This window comes from Charadrius vociferus, unplaced genomic scaffold, assembly GCF_000708025.1.
Source record: "Charadrius vociferus isolate BGI_N301 unplaced genomic scaffold, ASM70802v2 scaffold413, whole genome shotgun sequence".
Taxonomy (NCBI): domain Eukaryota; kingdom Metazoa; phylum Chordata; class Aves; order Charadriiformes; family Charadriidae; genus Charadrius; species Charadrius vociferus.
The window spans coordinates 64,017-81,419 of record NW_009647738.1 but is presented as its reverse complement, the minus strand read 5'-3'; the positions used below and the strand labels follow the sequence as shown (position 1 = coordinate 81,419).

General features: G+C 36.9%; 1 protein-coding gene across 1 annotated transcript in view; it reads left to right on the top strand.

Moving 5' to 3' along the window:
• Positions 1-17,403, top strand: part of CCDC91 (coiled-coil domain containing 91) — a gene marked incomplete at its 3' end in the record, with an annotated part of 81,922 nt that overhangs the window by 9,327 nt on the left and 55,192 nt on the right. Inside the window, exons 3-5 of the mRNA XM_009881876.1 lie at positions 2,917-3,074; positions 6,358-6,546; positions 8,500-8,604. Of these exons, the coding sequence (XP_009880178.1) occupies positions 2,917-3,074; positions 6,358-6,546; positions 8,500-8,604 (452 nt within the window). The remainder of the gene's footprint in view (positions 1-2,916; positions 3,075-6,357; positions 6,547-8,499; positions 8,605-17,403) is intronic.

Sequence of the window (17,403 nt, the reverse complement as noted above, 5' to 3'; positions counted from 1 at the left end):
GAGGTCATTTTCGTAAGCGAATTTTGAGCTGAACTAAAACACTAATGCAATTTCACCAGTATATACACAAAAGGAATGAATAAAGAGAGCTTGAATTACAGACATAGCACATGTAATTCTAGGAATGCCCAATTTATGAATCTTTAACATTGCTGAAAATGAAAAGAAGGTTTTGTGAAAAAGATGTTTGAATGATACCTTGGAGAGTTGCCACCTCTTCTTGTCTTCTGTAAGGTCGTATATTTAGTTGAATAATTTTAAATCACAGTGATCAGAGGTGGTCACCGGTTGTTGCTCCTCATTTCCTAGGCTTTATTTTGACAACTTGAGAGGTGGGGTTTTTGTTTCTGTTTTTTCTTCCCCCTGAAAACGCTAAACGTTCATTACTATAATTGGAATCACTGAAAGCTCAGTTTGATTGTAGAAGGTTCCACATAGAACTGTATTATCTGAAAAATGAAGTCGTATGTCTAGTATTGCATACCCCAAAATACGTGAATACCGTAAGCTTTAATCTCTGTCAGTCTGCAGTCCTCATCTGTATCCAGACTCAGTTTCAGTTTTTACTTTTGTGATAAAGTATTTGTATGTGAACTATGCCTGTACTATGGTGGTCATCACCAAAGGATAAATGTTAACGTCACCAAAGGATGAACGCTAGCACCATAAGGATTGGTGTCATGCTAGGTTTTTCCTTGTTAGTTGCCAGTTTTGGTAAGAGAAATAGCTTGTCTGCTCAGTCAGAATTGCCTGCTGTACATTATTTTAGTTGGTTTTCCATCTGTTGGAAATTTATTTCAAACTGGAATTCAGAGTATGAAGTAATAGCATAAAACAGAGATGTTACTGTATTTTTAGAGGCAAAAAGGTCTTTTCTGTCATCTCACTGTCATTTGAAGTAAAGGAGTAGGTAATTGTTATAGGGAGCTGCCTTTGTAAGCAGATATTTGGAAGGGGAGGAGTTTGACAAATATCTTATGGTATATAAAGGAAGCCTAAAAAGTCCCATTTCCAATTCTGGAGAAGAGTTTACTGTTAAAGATGCAGTTGTGTCCAAGTCCTTTGTTTTGTCCTGGTTACTTAGATTGGTTCCCGTTCTGTTTGCTGAAGTGCTGTCCTCTAGGCTTTTCATCCAAGTTTCCATTTTCTGCTCAGCTGTTTTTTTGGTGGGTGTAGTTTTTTTTATTTTTTTTTCCTCCCCACATGTCCAGATCTACTATTGCTGCAATTAGCATCTTGATACTTTTTCTATCTCATGGTCTATTTTCTTTCTTCTTTTTGTTAGATGAGATTTGCATGCCTCTCTATGTTAACCTAAAACCCAGAACTGGGAGGTAAAGAAGGAGCACCTGGATTCAAGGATTAGTGTGTCCTTTTGAATGCCTTTAGGGCAATGTATACCCTTGTTTGTGCTGTGTATGCATACTTGTGCAGTATTAAACAGTGATATTGAGAGGCTGAACCTTGCTCCGGGCTAGTGGCATCTTTCACATTTTACCAGATTTGTAATGATAATGTGAGCTGCTTTTTCTATGGCAATTAGATATACCTTTTGTCTACTGCAAAGGCATACCGGTAGCTAACCTTTATCAAAGTTTGCAGCACTTTGCTGTTAAATTGAAATGTATGTAAAGCTTTCTCTTCTCCTTTTTATTTAGTTTATGTCTGAATCTTTCATAAAAGTGCTCAAGTTTCTGTTGTGTTGGGTTGATAATGATGATCCACTGTTCAGGATGTTTGTACCATAACTGGAAATTGTTATGGAAGATCTCACTCCAGTATTAATTATACTTAAGTTTTATTAGCTAGAGGCATCGTCATTTTTTTTATCTTTTGACCTCTTATAAAATGTAAAACTGCTTTTATCATGTGTCTTAGTAAGCTGTTTGTATATGTCTTCTAAAACAGTTAAGGATTTTTACCTTTAAAATTTATAACACTTGGGAAATTTGAAGTATGGTTTTACAGTTGACTTAAACTGATTAAAGATCATGCTGAAGCTGAAAGGTTATTTGAATGGAAAGAGACAAAAGTTAAAACTGCTGCCTTTGACCATTGTCTTGTGAAACGTGTGTGTAAGTTACAAGTCTAAATTTGGTGTGACTGTACAGTTTTGAATGTCCTTAAGTTTATAGTACTCAAAACCATGGGAACTTTGTATGTAATTGTATGAGTGTGACCAGTAGGTTGAGGGAGGTCATTCTCCCCCTCTACTCGGCACTGGTGGGGCCACAACTGGAGTACTGTGTCCAGTTTTGGGCTCCCCAGTTCAAAAGGGACAGGGAACTGCTGGAGAGAGTCCAGCGAAGGGCAACCAAGATGATTGAGGGATTGGAGCATCTCCCTTATGAGGAAAGGCTGAGAGAGCTGGGACTCTTTAGCCTGGAGAAGAGAAGGCTGAGGGGAGACCTTATTATTACTTACAAGTATCTAAAGGGTGGGTTGAAGGAGGATGGAGCCAGACTCTTCTCGGTGGTTCCCAGTGACAGGACAAGGGGCAATGGGTGCAAGTTGGAACATAGAAAGTTCCGTTCCAACACACGGAAAAACTTCTTTACAGTTCGGGTGAGAGAGCACTGGCACAGGCTGCCCAGGGAGATTGTGGAGTCTCCTTCTCTGGAGATTTTCAAGACCCACCTGGATGCAGTCCTGAGTAATGTGCTCTAGGCAATCCTGCTTTAGCAGGGGAGTTGGATTAGATGATCTCTAGAGGTCCCTTCTAACTCTGAAAATTCCGTGATTCTGTGAATTACTCTTCAGTGCAATTAGATTGTAAGAGGTACATAACTTTACATTAGTATGACTATACTTGTTGCTAGTGTGACAGGTTTTGCTAGGTATAGATTTCAGAAACAAAATTAATTTTTGAATGCCTCTTCATATTGTGTGTGTTTTCTGTTTTTATTTTTGCATTAGTATCTGAAGTCAATATATCTCCTGATGTTCTTCTGGAGCACTCTGTGCCTTCTTCCTGCCTGGTTCCTTCTGACTCATTCAGTTTATCAGGTGATAATGTGGTAACATCGATTCAAACAGCTAACAATGTTATAAACTCAGCTGTTCCTGAAGAACAGGTAAACCCACAATTTTTGTGTTTCAGTATGGGAACTCGATGTATTAAATATCTTAGCATTGTATCTTTTCTGTAGAAATTTAGATTGAATTGCCTTTTAAGAGCAACAGATATGTCCTATGATACAGACTTTGAAGTAAAATAATTTTTAAATTATGTTTAAATCCTATAGCTGGGAGACACCATACTACTGTGGTATGGACTGCAAGAGATAAGTGTGTTAAATAGTTATTAAAAGTTAAAGGTATGCTGATAGGGCTGGATGTGAAAGGAGGAAGCAGTAGCAGGAAGGTTCTCTAAGAAAATTTGTTACTGTTAAAGCTGTAGAGATTATGGCTGTACATACATATCACACTTTTATGTTTTCTCAAGTCATTTTAGGATTAGAGAATTAATGTTTAATCTTTACATAATTATAATTAAATTCCTTTTAGTTTTTTTTATTTTATTATATTTTACTTTGTTTTTTCCCCCCATTACTTTTAAAGTTGATTTTTTTTTTTGGGGGGGGGTCATCTGACACAGTCCTAGTTGTGTCCTCTTGATTTTTCCTTATGGCTTCAATAATGCTGAGAACTGATGTTAGCTTCTTTTTAGTTTTCAACTAAACGATTAGGTGAGCAAGGGAGGGAAAAGAATTTCTGCCTGGAGACTAGCACAAGAATGCTAGTTTTCTAAGGACGAGAATTAAATAGATTTACCATCCCAGGTGAATTTTTATTGCCATTGGTTGCAATGACATCTATTTGAACAAGTTTATTGATTATGAAGTTCCTTGTTTCAGGATGCATAGTGGTATATACTTGCAGTACAAAGTGCCTTTGGCTTTCTCTGAACCAATCAATATTTTGGGCTAGTTTGCAACCCTCCTGCTTTCAGCACTTGTCTTTATTTTTCTGGTAGTCTCATCAAGTCTTAGGTGACTGGTGAAAGTTGAATTTCACGATTAAGTCAGATTTCCATAATCTGACCATTTAAAAGCATTTCTCTAGAGCTATTTAAACAATGTGTAAAAAATACTTGTTTTGATTAAACTGACTCTTAATGGTTTTCCTTTGAGCAGTGTCTGTGTGTTCACACTTCCAGAAGGACTGTGGCTAGTATGCTCCAGTAGTTCAGTCTTACTAATGAATTAGTTACTGTTTAGTAGTTGTTCCTAGCCTAATGTTCTGGGGAAAGTCTATAAAAAGTGAAGAAGAGATATGCCCAGATGCAAATGATCCCACAGAAATTTTTTTTAGAAATCCAAAAGTATGTTGTTTTTTTTTTTTTCTTGAAGGGGGTGGAGTGTTTGTTTTCTTTTTTGATTGATGACAGCCAGGGTAATTTTCTATGTTGAAAGCTCTTCATCTGCCTGACAATGTGTTGATAAGGAAATTTCTATTACTGGCAAGATGATCAAAATATGCTTTTCTTCAGCCACAACAGATCCTACCTTTTTTTATTTTGGCTAACAGTGAAATGTGAATAACCTGTATCCCTTCTTGTTTGAGCTAGGCCAGCAACTTTGGCTTGTGTGTTCTCTGGATAGAACACTTTGGATATTCCAGAATACTAAGGTGTATTTTTTCTATACTATTCTATACTATATCTATTCCAGAATACTAAGGCGAAATACACTAAGGTGTATTTTTTAAAACACAAAAGTCATTTGGTTAGGTAGTCTTACTAAAAATAAGAAATACACTTTGTTACTTCTGAATTATTATGTGTGCAAATTCTAGTTGTAGGCTATTTTTCAATTTTTTTCCTCTTGTTCTGGTCAGCTACTAACAGACCCATGGTTCCATAAGCTCTCTAATGCAGGAAATAATATAAACTAAAGAATACAACATTAGCAAGTGTTACTAAAGGGAGTAAGGGAATTGAGAGGAGGTCCTTTAACATTTTGAAATGAAGATGATACTTTGCACTTTTAGATAGAACTGAAGGAAAATGGCTGGCATAAAACTATAATAAAATATTCTTACACCTGTTAGAGGAGGATATTAGGAGAAATGTATTCTTCTATAATTGTATCTCCAGAGCTCGTTGAGGTTTCATCTTAAAAGAACTAAAGTGTTCCAACATCAAAATTTTTGGCAGTGCCAGATTCTAATCTTGAGTAATAGAAATAGAATTAGCACATCTAGTTTCTCTTTGCTCCTTATGGAAGGGGAATTCAGAGCACAAACTGCAGTTTCCTTTCTGGTTGTTTTGTCTACTTGATCTTCTGTATCCATGTACTGTCAAGATCTCAGCTATTTTTGTTTGTTTATTTCCTTGAATCCTTTGAAAGATACTTATTTTTTGAAAGGTCAATCTATTATTTGAGTGTCTGTTTGAATAAAAGGTGTTAAGGGAATGGATTAAATCAGATCAATCAAATGTCTCTTAATAAACACATTGAGATGTTCCTTTCACCACCCCTCCCCAAATTTCAAGTCCTTGTCTTTCAAATAGTTGTTGAAAAAGCGGCAGCTGAAATTAATTTACCAGCTTTTTTCTTTGAAGTTCCTTTGCTGTGATATAAACAAGTTTTTGCCTTTTTTTTTAAGAAGGAAAAAAAAAAAACCCACACCTTTGGCTTTTGTTAATAATACAACAAAATATTTTAAACCTCACGTGATTTATTTTTGTGCTTTTCTGAAAATATGGGCTTATTATCAGTGTTCCATCTGTTTTGGGTTGTGTATTCTAGATGACTCCATTTCAGTTTTTGTACTTCTACAGTTCACTGAAATGGCATTAGACATGTCCCAATTACTTTGTTCTGTTGGTCTAGCATCAAGATGAGTATTTATTTTAGTACAAAAAATTTGTGTTCCCTTTCCATGGCTACTGTTTGCAGTCTGCATTGGGTGAAAACATGGAGTGACTAATCCAATGAAAGTTTATTTCCCTGTAAGCCTGATGCTTTGGGACAGATGATTCAGTTTTAATTCTGTCTCTTTCCACCTCTTTTGAGTATTTTGACCTCATTGGAAACTGCGGTATCTGTGCCATCCTCCTCCTTAAAGCTTTCTCCTAAAGTATTCTTGAAAAGCAGTCGAGGAGATTGGAAGGATTGATGTCCATCTAGAATTACTAGCTACTGTTCCGTTGTTGAAGCTTTCTTTTTGGCCAGCACATCCTACATATGAGTGTGCGTGGCCAATTTCAGAGAAGTGTGGTTTCAAAAAAGTAACCTTAGTATTTACAGTTCTTAAGTTCTGTAATGTCATCTGGAAATGAAATTTGACTTGACTGGAATGTTAAATTCCCGTTACCATTTCCTTTACCATTTTGTTTCTCATATGAATTAGATTCAAGCACATACTCCAGTTACCTCTTCGAATGTAATTGAAGACAAGACTTTAGTTACGTCAACCGTTGCTTTGATTGATGCTGAGACACAGAGAACAAATGAACCGAAGAGCTACCTTCAACAAGCTGTTACAAACCTAGAAATCAAGCTTTGCACTGTTGAAGAAGAAAAACTAAAAATTAAACAGGTATGAATAGGTTTTTTAATGCAAATGTTTGCAATTCATATAGGATTTAAATGTAGTTGGAGCTGGCAGAGATTTGCCATTCATTTTTTGTAGAAATTAGCGAAATTCCAGAGAAATTGGCCAAAATTAGCAAAAATACTTTCTTTTTTTTTTTTCCATGTCTGGTGTCTCTTTTAGGCGAATTTTAATAAAGTTTCAGGAAAAAAAAAATTCGGGGCGGGGGGGGGAAGGAAAAAAAAAAAGTTGACAAGTTTTCTTAGCATTGAGCCATGTGGTTGGAAGGTATTGTGATTCCCCCGTATTTTGAGAGTGAGCATGTGGTCACTGAAGTTAAGTGTCTTTGACTATCTGTCTGAACGTAACACATAACACTCTCCCCGGCCCTGGGAGCTCTGCTAACTAAATTCTTCATATTCCTTCTGACCTGAATATGCTAGAGTACCAAGCAGGGCTATGCCTGTAATTATGCATCTGAGTTAGCAAAAGGTCACTGGGGCGTGGGAGAGTAAGTTTAATTTCTGCTATTCTTAATACTGTTCCATGATAGCTATCAAGGTGTGCTAGAGAAGGACAAAATGGCTAGTTGGAAATGAAAATGAGGATAAATAACTAGAGCCAAAGCTGAGGAGGTCTGGAATGGATTGATTTTGCTAGTAATTAGGTCCATAGAGGAGGCCTGAAAGGGAAGAGTGAATACCGACTATAAGATGAGATAGGCTAGGCTCTGAATTTAAGAAGTATTGCACAATCGGTTTCTATCTCTGCAGTTGAATCAAAGACCTTAAATCTTAAGAACTGTTTTTATTATTTCGTCCAAAAGCAGGATTGAACTAAGCAGACCTGCTCTTTCTGTCCTCCTTATGACCTTTTTAGTTGTGCCTTTGTTTGAATAGCTGTACAGTGATCTGGCAGGTCATTTGTTTCTATACTGGCTTCCTGCGTGGCTGCAGAAATAGTTGTTCTTGAGCAACTGAAATGTTGCCAACAGCTTATATATAGTGGGAATGAGTTTGGTAGGAGCAACAGCTGCATTAAGAAAAAATAAAAATCTTGAGCTCTTTGTATAGCAAATAATTTTGAAGTTTATTGTCAGTAGTGTCATTCTCCTTCCTCTCTATTGGTTCATGTTGAGCAGGCTTCTAGACTGGGTCTCAGCAAGATGACAAAATATTTCAAAATGTTATTAATTTTGGAGATGTAGATAGAGATCATTAGGGCTGTATGTAATGGGATTTCTGCCTTTGTAGCGAAACCATTTTCTAGAAGTACATTTAATATGCTGCTTTTCAAATGCAGAAAGAACAGCTATTAAAAACATGGAAATAATTAAAATAGAATTGTTCCAGTTGGAAGGCACATACAACAATCGTATGGTCCAACTGCCTGAGCACTTCAGGGCTCACCAAAAGTTAAAGCATATTATTAAGGGCATTGTCCAAATGCATCTTAAACACTGTCAGGGTTGGGGCATCAACCACCTCTTTATGAAGCCCGTTCCAGTGTTTGACCAGCCTCTCGGTAAAGAAATGCTTCCTAATGTCCAGTCTAAACATCCCCTGGCACAGCTTTGAACCATTCCCACGTCTCCTATCCCTGAATACCAGGGAGAAGTGATCAGCACCTTGCTTCCTGAGGAGAGCACGTGGAGAGGTACAGAGAGCAATGAGGTCACCTCTCAGCCTCCTCTCTAAACTAGACAAACCCAAAGTCCTTAGCTGCTCCTTATACGACATGCCTTTGATTTTTAAATACCTAATACTTCTTGAAAATATTATCTCAATTTAAAGACTGCAATCAGAATTTTCTTACACAACTCTGTATCTCTGTGTATATTATGAGAGCAAATGTCATAGTCTTCAGAAATGAAATTAGTTACAATGATTAACTGAATCTGTATTTTCACAATTCGCAAATGTTTGTAACTTCATGTATTTTATTTTATAAACTTCATAGGAATTGGAATATTTACTGGAAAAACATAGTATTCTAGAAATGGATTTCCTGAAGGAAAAAAAAGAAAAATTAATTTCACATCAAGATCATTACAAGACGGTCCAGGTAATTTCTTTCTTATAGTATCTTACTTTTTTCAGGAGGACTTTGCGTAGAGTGTATGTATGTCCAACTAATACTCTAAGTACATACAGACCTGCTTCAAAGCCTTTTGAATTTAAAGAATTTCTAAAGTCTTTAGGTCAGAGCCTGACTTGCGTAAGTACATTACTGTAACTCTGATCAGTCATCCTTATGATCTATTTCATAGAACAGATGAATAGAAAAATACTTTGCATAGTACATGTGTGTTTAACAGTATGACTTAGTGTGTTCTAGAGTAGCTATGGCTGATTACTTGTAAAATATTAACTGACTTGAATATGAAATAATGTATGTTGCATAATAAAAATCTGTGAAGTGTAATTAGGTGCTAGACAATGGAATTAAAATTCCTTCCATTGCAAAATTCAACATAATTCATTAAATACATGTATGAAGTCTCACATACAAGACAAATTTTTCATTGAAGTTTTCAGTCTTCTTCCAGTGTTACAGCAGGAAAAACTAAATATTATAGCCTTACAACATTTCAAAAGTTTCTTGTTGGTAATTCAGCTTCACTTAATTTTTTGGTGCTGTGGATGGGTTTTAAGTAGCTACTGCATTGTTTCCCGTTTGGACTTCAGAGTTACTGTAATAATTTGTGTTGAATTCTTGGCTGCAGTACGTCTTGGAACTTATGGTAATATAATAATCTATTTTTTTTCCTTGTTTCTGTGTAACATCCTACTCAATGAAAGAAATATTTGCTTAGCTATGTCATAAAAATAAGCTTTACTGAAAAACCTTTTGATTTATGGAGTATCATACCAGCTAAAGTTAATGATCCTCAGACTCTTGACATTAGAATTAGTGGATTTTATTTTTTAACACTTTCATGATGCTTTTCAAGCAGAAATATTTAAGTAGTGGAGATGTTACTGAGGTTTGCAAGTATCAGTCTATCTGTATCACACCTCTTTGAGTCAGGTACTACAGTTTTCAAGAATGGCAATGAGAAAGGGTCATAACTTTTAACTTTGTAGAAAAACTCATGTACTTGCTCTTCTTGTCTTCTGGATATAGCCAGAATCAAATCAGAGAAGAAAAGAGAGTCATTCTTCGAAGAGCTGACAGTTAAAATGACTTCTGTGAAACTTGAATATTGGATGCCTTCTGTTAGTACAGCTTTTAATGCCAATTGCTTTTGTCTTTCTCCACTGGCTCCTACAACACTACGGTCAACACCTGTGGCCACACACGGAGTAAATCTGGCAGCCACACAGTACAGCTGTCTGTCTCGCTAGCATTTCTTTTTCCGGTAGAAACAGCTGGTTATTAGTGCTGTTGACTTGAAAAGCTTAAAAGCTTTAAAGTGGTGACTCTGGCATAGCTTTGGGAAGTCTTGGGGTAAGACTTTCAACTGAACTGATTCTGGCATCCTAAGCTATAGGTGTGCATTGACTTAATTCCTCTTAAATGACATTTCTATATTAATATTCGAATATAATATGTAAACCAAATTAATATTCATGCAAATGAACATTTTTACATGAACGTGCATTAGTTCATGCACCTTTATATTCACTAATTAACTGACTTCTGGCACTTGTGACATAGGAAATTCTCAAAAGCTGGGTTTGTAGGTAATAGAGCCAGGTTTTTAACAAGGTAGTATTTATATTAGACTTCTTTTTGTGAAGTTACTTTGCTTAGTTCTAAGAGAAGATTTCATTAATCTTTGTCAACTAAACCAGTAATTCTTCTTTTTGCATCTTTTACTTTTGACTTCTTGCCTCAGTCAAGGGTCACAGTTATGTTACCATAGTTTGTTGTCACAAAATAGTTTCAGTAAAATATGCTTTCAGGTTTTTCAACATTAAATATTTTGAAAGGCAAGGTAGGAACATTATGTGTACTACAGATGTTTTCTGAGTTGGGTTAGCATGCTGATGAAGTGAATTGTGTTCTGGACTAGTCACAAACTTCCTTGATTGTGGGTGTGAAAAAGCCTTATACTTAGTTTGGTAGTACTGAAAATGGAAGAACTGAAGGGGAGTGATAATCACTGCTCCTAATTGGTGGAGCAGGATTCCAAGTCTTTGGTATAGTGTTAGCATTTAACCAATGAGTGGCAAGGGAGCGTTGCAACACTTGTGCTTGTGTAAGTGAGAAAAGTAAAAAGTTGTGTGTTCCGTCTAAATAAAATTAGCTTTAACAAATCAAGATTGAAGAGAATGTGTAGTATTTTCACGTTCTTAATGTTGTTTCCCTGTGTTACTACAACAACCAGAGACAGTAAAGGAGCAGCAGTGGGTTCATAAATAGAATAAACAAATTGCTATTAACCAGTATTATAGGTTGTTTCTATATTTAATGCAATGATCTTTTTGAGATCTTGAATTCATACGTGCTGGTGAAATTAGTTACGATTCCCACATTCTTGCTTCGGTGTTTGTAGTGTTTAAAAGGCAGAATAACATACTGTAATTCTAACTTTTTTGCGTACAAAGTGTAGCTGTAACATACTGTAATTCTAACTTTTTTGCATACAAAGTGTAGCAATTACAATTTACAATTGTAAAAAATTACAAGTTACAATTGCTGAGGGAAGTCTAATTTTAGTTTTCTTGACTTGTGTGCAGTGTTGCAACCATAAAGTTGCATAAATGCAATTTTAGCTTTACAATTCCTTGCTTGTTTAGACAGGAAGGAAACAAGTGCAAATGTGTGTCTGATTTTTACATTTTTTTTGTCGGTATGTCAGTTTTATTTTTTTCCCCTTTTTTGATCACATAGCCATATATATTCATCTCAACTTGTAACACCTCAGCTCTTCTCTAAATGTGAGGTGCTGCGTATTTTCAAGACATTTAGTGCTATTAGGTAATAACATGTTTTTGGCTGTAATGCAGAATTAGTGGCCATTTTAATCCTATAAAACTAAAATTTTGCTGCAGCCTCATTGTGGTATGTTGTAGAAATGAATAAATTCTGCATTTTAAGGCTACCAAACCCCCATTCATAATGTAGTGAAAAAACGTTAACATCAAAATAAATACTTTCTTTAGTAGGTGATGTTCTTTTATTTGCAAATCGGAGAGGGAACATTTAATTTGAGAACGGAAAATAGTGCCTGGATTCTGGTGTCTTGCGTAGGAACTTAATTCTTTGGACAGATTGTTTAGCTGATAAGTCTTCTGATGTTTGGTCTATCTACAGACAACTGGTTTTGATGAATCGCTAAGAACTGGATCATACTTTTCCCCTGCTATTTCTTTGATTTACCACACATTCCCATTTGAAGTAATACTGCATTGCTGCTGGAAAGTTCTAGTTGCGGTTATACGCATTTTTTCCCATCATCAACACATTCTGGAAGTTAAGCAGGCTGGGTTGTTTTTTTTTTTTTTTTTTAAGAACAATATAGTTAATATGGTGTGATCCTTCTCTTTGAAATAGATTCTTTTTTCTTTTAGCAGCTGACATCTATTCTTCTAACTTAACAAATCTATAGTTGTTTTGAAAGCACCAAAAAGGTTTTCTTTTGGAATCCTTTGTTTCTGTTCTGCCTGTTTTTTAGGGATCGTCTTTTAAATTTTTATTGAAAAAGGTGACTTCAATGTGCTTATTTTGTTTAGCAATATTCCTGTTGCAAAAAGTCATGATTAAAAATGAATTGGCTTAATGCTATCATTTTAATTTTTAAAGATATTTTTGTGTCTTTAAAAAAAAATAACAAGAACAGGTCAGATAGACTCCCTGTTTAGATGGTGTTTTAGAAAGGTAAGAGAGGAAGCTTATGATGAAGAAAACATTGACAGATCAGTACATAATAATCCAAAGACTTCACTAGGTCATGCAGTAACACCTAGCTGGGCTTAAATGGCATGGTAACCTAAGTCCAATCATTGCTGGTATTAGATGTTGTTAGGTTTGTTTATTTCTGTAACTGTTGATGTTTGGGGGATTTTTTTACTTGAGTAGCTGTGCAAATGTCACATTAAATTATAAAGCTTCAAATTATGCGGAAAAGAATTTACGTGCAGTTAAAGACAGGAAAATAGAAACTTGGCATTTTGGGCTAGTTTCTTCCCTCCTGATTCTGAGGGATGAGTTTATTTTTATTCTGATTAATATTGCCTGTTAATTTTATTGTTTATATATTGGGCCTATCTATCACACATATTCATATAAAACAGTATGCACACTTCGTGTCTGTCTCCTTGGTTTTGGACATGCTTCAAAACTTTAAAATGCTTTGTAAAGTATGTAAGAATTAAAACTTTATGTTAATGCTACATTGATCACACAATTTTGCCTTTTAATTAATTTGAATTGTACAAACAGTGATTCTGATGTACTTATGATTTAGGACTGAAAATATTGTACCTAATACATGTAAAAACTTGCTTGTATTTGTAAGATATTGAAAAAGGAATTTTAAATAATGCAGCTTAATCTGAAGATGCCTGATTTTATGTGTATGTATCCTCTTGAACTTCTTTTTCCCCTTTCTTTTATATTTAAAATGATGTGTCTTAACTGTTGCTCCACCACACTTCATGGAGTTTCTTGCTTTCAGAATTGAATTAAGCCTCATAATATTTCAAAATGTATCTTAAAATCTTTGATTTTAGATTCAAATAACGTCACAGTAATCTCAATATTAATGAAATAAATGACTGAATAAGTAAATACTACTAGCTCTAGTGGTTGCATGCTAAACTTCCTTTAATGAAAAGAATTTCTTTTGGAGACTTGGCATTACATTTTTGCAATTCCAAGAACAAGAAACAAATTCAGTTTTGCAATGATGACAGATGTTCCCGAAGTAAGTAGAGATGTTGGTTGCTGAGAAGAGGAAAGCAGCTTTGGAGAGCTGTAGTTTTGAGGGCTGAAGATTCAGTGGTGTTGCGAGAAGGGGAGGAGGACAGCAGTTAAAAGTGAATAGAAGATACTAATAGGGATTGAGGAGTGGGAAATTGATCATAGATATTAGCTCTCTTCACTACTCCCAGCGTGATCTTCTCCAAGGCCTAGTACTTCTTCTAAGGGACCTTGTCCCTGTAACAGTGATGCCATGTGGTGCTGATCCAGACAGAGAATGGCTGATGTGCATAGGGTACAGATGACTCTGAGTTAGGGGTAACTCTTCTGGTTTGCATCTTTCCTAAGGCACCTCTTCCTTCCCAGATCCCTACATTATTGGATTTTTGCCCCCTTCTCCTTTTCTATTTTTATTCCTTCTTCTATTTCTCCACTTGTTCCTGCCCTTGCTTACCTAATGGATAAACTCAGCCTTTCTGTGCCTTCCATCTGCTTTCATCTCTTCTTTTCTTATCCAGTGTTGACAACTGGGGAGTATAAGTCTGCCTCTAATATGGGTACTTCTCAGCATTTGAGAGAAGAACAAACTGGGCTCTCTAACTTCCCCAGCCTCTGTTTTGTTGTTGATACACAGACACTGTCCATTTTTTAGCCAGCGCTAGACTTGCAGTATGTGATCCATCAACTGTCCATGTTGTGAGGGGTCTCAGTGACTGAAATGTTGGGGACACATGAGAGAAATCTGAAACGCACATCTTCCTTGAATATTTGGCCTGTTCATGTTGGCAATAGGAAGGTGTCAAAGTTTGCACGTTTGGAATGAACACAGATGATCCCAGAGGGAAAGCTTCCTGTTCTGGAAGATCCCTGTGTTGTGCATAACCACATATACATAAGCAATCTTGGCCTTGTATGAACATTCATTTCAAGAAGCAATCTTGCAGTTGGATGTCTAGCAAAACAAGCTCTTGGAAGAACTTGTGGTTGAAATGACAGGGTGGAGTTGTCATGTTTCCTAATGCTAGTGGGCCATATGATGAATAAATTTTGTATCCTGTATTGGAAGATACAACTTTCTCTGGAGGAAGTATTCTCTGTGTGTTAATACTCTAGTTAATATAGTGTACATCCATCCAAACCGATATGTCTTTATCCTCTTTTGATTAAGAGACCAATTTTTCTATTTGGGGAGATAGCTCTTGGGGGGGAAAAAGAAAAGATAGTGATGGAAGTTAACATCCAAGAATTTGTCTGATGCCATTATACTGAAGATAAAATAAAGTACAGCAAGAGTAATCGTGCTCTTTTTTTCAAACTGCAGGTCGAATTTGAAATTACTCTTTTATTATTTTGACTGCAAAGGTTATCTCCATTCCAGAGAAACTGGTGAAACAGGGGCTGACAGATTTACTTCTGTTTGCAAGCTAAGTATACCTCGATGTGTTTATTACAACAAGTCTGTGAACTTGGTAATTGAAAGTAAGAAATTATTTATGCTTTTCTGAGATATTTCCCCCCCAACGTATTTATACAAATTTAAGAGAAACATTACTGTTTTCTTTTACTGAAACATGACAGTGTATAAGAATGTTTATAGCAAGAGAAGCATAGCTGTAGCCTGTTTTGTGCTATGCTTTCAGTCACATTTTAAATAATTTCACTTTAAGTTCAGATTGGGGAAGGAGGGTTGAAAATATGGACTAAGCCATAGGTTGTGAAACAGATTTTCTCTTCTTGAGCTGGCTCTGGAGATTTAGGGGTGACTGACATATCTGGAGAGTGTAAACAGCAAAAATAGTATACTGTTTTGTTGTCACTCCTATTTCTGTTTCTCAACTATTGAGGTAGGTTAAAGATAGCTGTTTCTATGCTTGCACACTAGCTATGTTGAGCCAGTTTAATGACTATTTCAGTTTTGCCACAAATGGACACTAGAAATAATGTAAGGAATTTTAATGGGATTTTAAATGGGAATTGATTAATTTACAAAAGAATCTTCATAAACCTCTCAAATTTGAATGTCTTGTATTTCTTAATAGAAACTGGAGACTTACAGTTGATTCAGAGTAAATGATATCTGGAGTATTGCTGAGACTGCTGCTTTTGATTGCAACATTAGCAGTAAAGCACATATGAAAGCTCAATGCTATTTTGTTTAATTAATAAATATCAGTCAAAAGGTTAGTGACTCACAGAAAACATCTGATGATATTTGACAGGTATGTCAATGTTAATTTTTGCTATGATGCTTTATAGTGAGCTCTTTGGCTCCCCTATATATCAGTTCTTAGTTTGAAAAATACTGTTCTAAAAATAATTGTGATAAAGTAGAAAAATTCCATCTAAAACATTTCATTCACAGAGTGACTGCAATTGGAAGGCACCTCTTGAGATAGTTTCCCACAACATTCTTGCCTCTAAATTGGAGAGATATGGATTTGATGAAATTGGCTGGACGGCTGTATCCAAAGAGTTACAGTCAACACCTCTATGTCCAAATGGAAACCAGTAACAAGTGGCTGCCCCTCAAGGGTCTGTACTAGAACCAATACTATTTAATATCTTCATTAATGACATAGTGGGATTGAATACACCCTCAGCAAGGTTGTGGTTGACACCAAGCTGAGTGGTGTAGTCAATACTAATTGACTAATTGTCCACCATTGCCCACAGGTTCTTCTCTGCAAAACTGCTTTCCTGCCATTTCCTCAGTGTGTACTAGTTCATGGGGTTATTCCTGCCCAGGTGCAGGACTTAGCATTTCCCTTTGTTAAAATCCAACCTATCAAGGACCCACTGAATGGCTGGGTGATCAGATGTATCACCAACTCATCACAGTTTTGTATCATCTGCACACTTGCTGAGGGTGCATTCTGCCCTATCACCCAGGTCATTAAAGAAGAGGTTAGATAGTATTGGCCCCAGTGTCAACCTACGGAATCACGGAATTTTCAGAGTTGGAAGGGACCTCTAGAGATCATCTAGTCCAACTCCCCTGCTAAAGCAGGACTGCCTAGAGCACATTACTCAGGACTGCATCCAGGCGGGTCTTAAATCTCCAGAGAAGGGGACTCCACAACCTCCCTGGGCAGCCTGTGCCAGTGCTCTCTCACCCGAACTGTAAAGAAGTTTTTCCGTGTGTTGGAACGGAACTTCCTATGTTCCAACTTGTGCCCATTGTCCCTCGTCCCGTCACTGGGAACCACCGAGAAGAGTCTGGCTCCATCCTGCTTCCACCCACCCTTTAGATACTTGAAAGTAATAATAAGGTCTCCCCTCAGCCTTCTCTTCTCCAGGCTAAAGAGTCCCAGCTCTCTCAGCCTTTCCTCATAAGGGAGATGCTCCAATCCCTCAGTCATCTTGGTTGCCCTATGCTGGACTCTCTCCAGTAGTTCCCAGGCTGCATCTGTTAAGGCACCATGGACTTGTTTATGTCCGCTTTGTTTTAGTGTTCCCTAACTTGACCATCTTCCACTGAGGGTTTCGGTCTTCCTTGCTTCAGGCTTTCTCTTTGGTCTTAGGGGCCTGGGGTTCCTGTAGGCCAGTCTTAGCAGTTAAAACTGAGGCAAAGAAGGTGGTTTTCATGTCCTTTGTCACCAGGGCCCCTGCCCTGCTCAGCAGTGTGTTTGTGTTTTCCCCAGTCTTCCTTCAGCTGTTAACGTACTTGTGAAGTCCTTTATAGCCCTTCACATTGCAGCCAGATTCAAAACCAGGTGGGTTTTGGTTTTCCTAACCCCATACCTACACACTTGGAAAGCAACTCTGTGTTCCTCCTGGGTCACCTGTTCCTGCTTCCACCTCCTGTACGCTTCCTTTTTGTGATAGGGTTTAGTGAGGAGCTTCTTGTTCATCCATGCAGGCCTCCTGCTGCCTTTGCTTGATTTCTTTCTTGTCAAGGTGGACCATTCTTGAGGTTGGATGAGATAATCCTTGATAACCCTTGAACTGGGAGCTCCTGGGGTAACAGGAGCCAATGGGAAGGCACCGTTGATA